The sequence below is a fragment of the Penaeus monodon genome, chromosome 28 (genome assembly GCF_015228065.2).
Source record: "Penaeus monodon isolate SGIC_2016 chromosome 28, NSTDA_Pmon_1, whole genome shotgun sequence".
NCBI lineage: Eukaryota > Metazoa > Arthropoda > Malacostraca > Decapoda > Penaeidae > Penaeus > Penaeus monodon.
Window position 1 is genome coordinate 35212371 of NC_051413.1, and position 1079 is coordinate 35213449.

Sequence of the window (1079 nt, forward strand, 5' to 3'; positions counted from 1 at the left end):
TAACCTTCTTAAAAGGCTCATTTTTATTCATGCTTGATTCTGTAGTTTTATTAATGGGGGGGAAAATTGGTTTTGTATTTTGCATTTCATATATATGTTATTTGTATATAATCACACTATTTTATAATTTCATGATGTTAAATTTTTTTCAGCTGCAAGGTGAGTTCACCCAACAAGCGGTCTGGAGTAAACATGTCAGAAACGGCACTCAAGTTTGGCCCAGAGTGGGTACGAGCTCTCTCTCATGGTGGTAGTGTAAACTCCCCACCCCCCAGTCCTGGCCTCAACAAGTATAAGGTAAACACGTACATCTTGAAAAGAGAGGAATATCAAATGCTTATAATGTATAGTTTTCTGTTTATTATAACCTATGTATATTGATGCATACCCTATGTATGTAGTTGGCAGATCACCGGTATGGCCGTGAAGAGATGTTGGCATTGTTCGACAAGCACCAGAGTCCGCCAGATGGAATACTAGCACTTGGGCCACTGTACCTCGAACATCCTCAAGATCCCCTGGCACTTATACCCATGAACGAAGATGAACAGGTAAGTAGAAGTACAGGAGAATAGGACTCTCTCAATTTTAGCCCCAATGCTGGCTATGGAAAGAACTGCTATGCCCAATGCTGGCTATGGAAAGAACTGCTATGCTGTTACTCCCTATCCTCCCTTCCCCACTTTTGCCTTCGTTACTACCAATCAGATAAATCAGTGTTCTGTAAATCCCTGTCATACTTTTTGCCTTTTTAAGGTCTTGTTTCTCCACCCACAGCGGATGTGGCAGAGAGGAGTAAACAGTGATGCTGTGTTACGGCAGACGGGAAGACCCCCAGTGAATGGTGTTGGGCGTGGCAGGGGTGGCAGTGTGGACCGTGGGCGAGGCCGGGGACGAGGCACTGGCTCGTACTACAGTCGAGGCCTGAGCTATGATGAAGAGGCAGAACCACGGGGACCGAGGGAAGGCGGAACAATGACACTCGGAATGGGGATAAGGTAAGATAGGGTAGGGTAGCAGCACAGGTGGAGAGTAGCTAGGAGGAGCTTTGTCTTCGAGGTAAATGAGAAATGTAGGAC

General features: G+C 45.6%; 1 protein-coding gene across 2 annotated transcripts in view; it reads left to right on the forward strand.

The window, feature by feature from the left end:
• The window catches only part of LOC119591558 (GRB10-interacting GYF protein 2-like), a gene marked incomplete at its 3' end in the record, with an annotated part of 22256 nt that overhangs the window by 5281 nt on the left and 15896 nt on the right, over positions 1 to 1079 (forward strand). For both annotated transcript variants that reach the window (XM_037940312.1, XM_037940313.1), the window contains 3 exon segments: positions 153 to 297; positions 402 to 551; positions 778 to 998. In XM_037940312.1, coding sequence (XP_037796240.1) covers positions 193 to 297; positions 402 to 551; positions 778 to 998 — 476 coding nt within the window.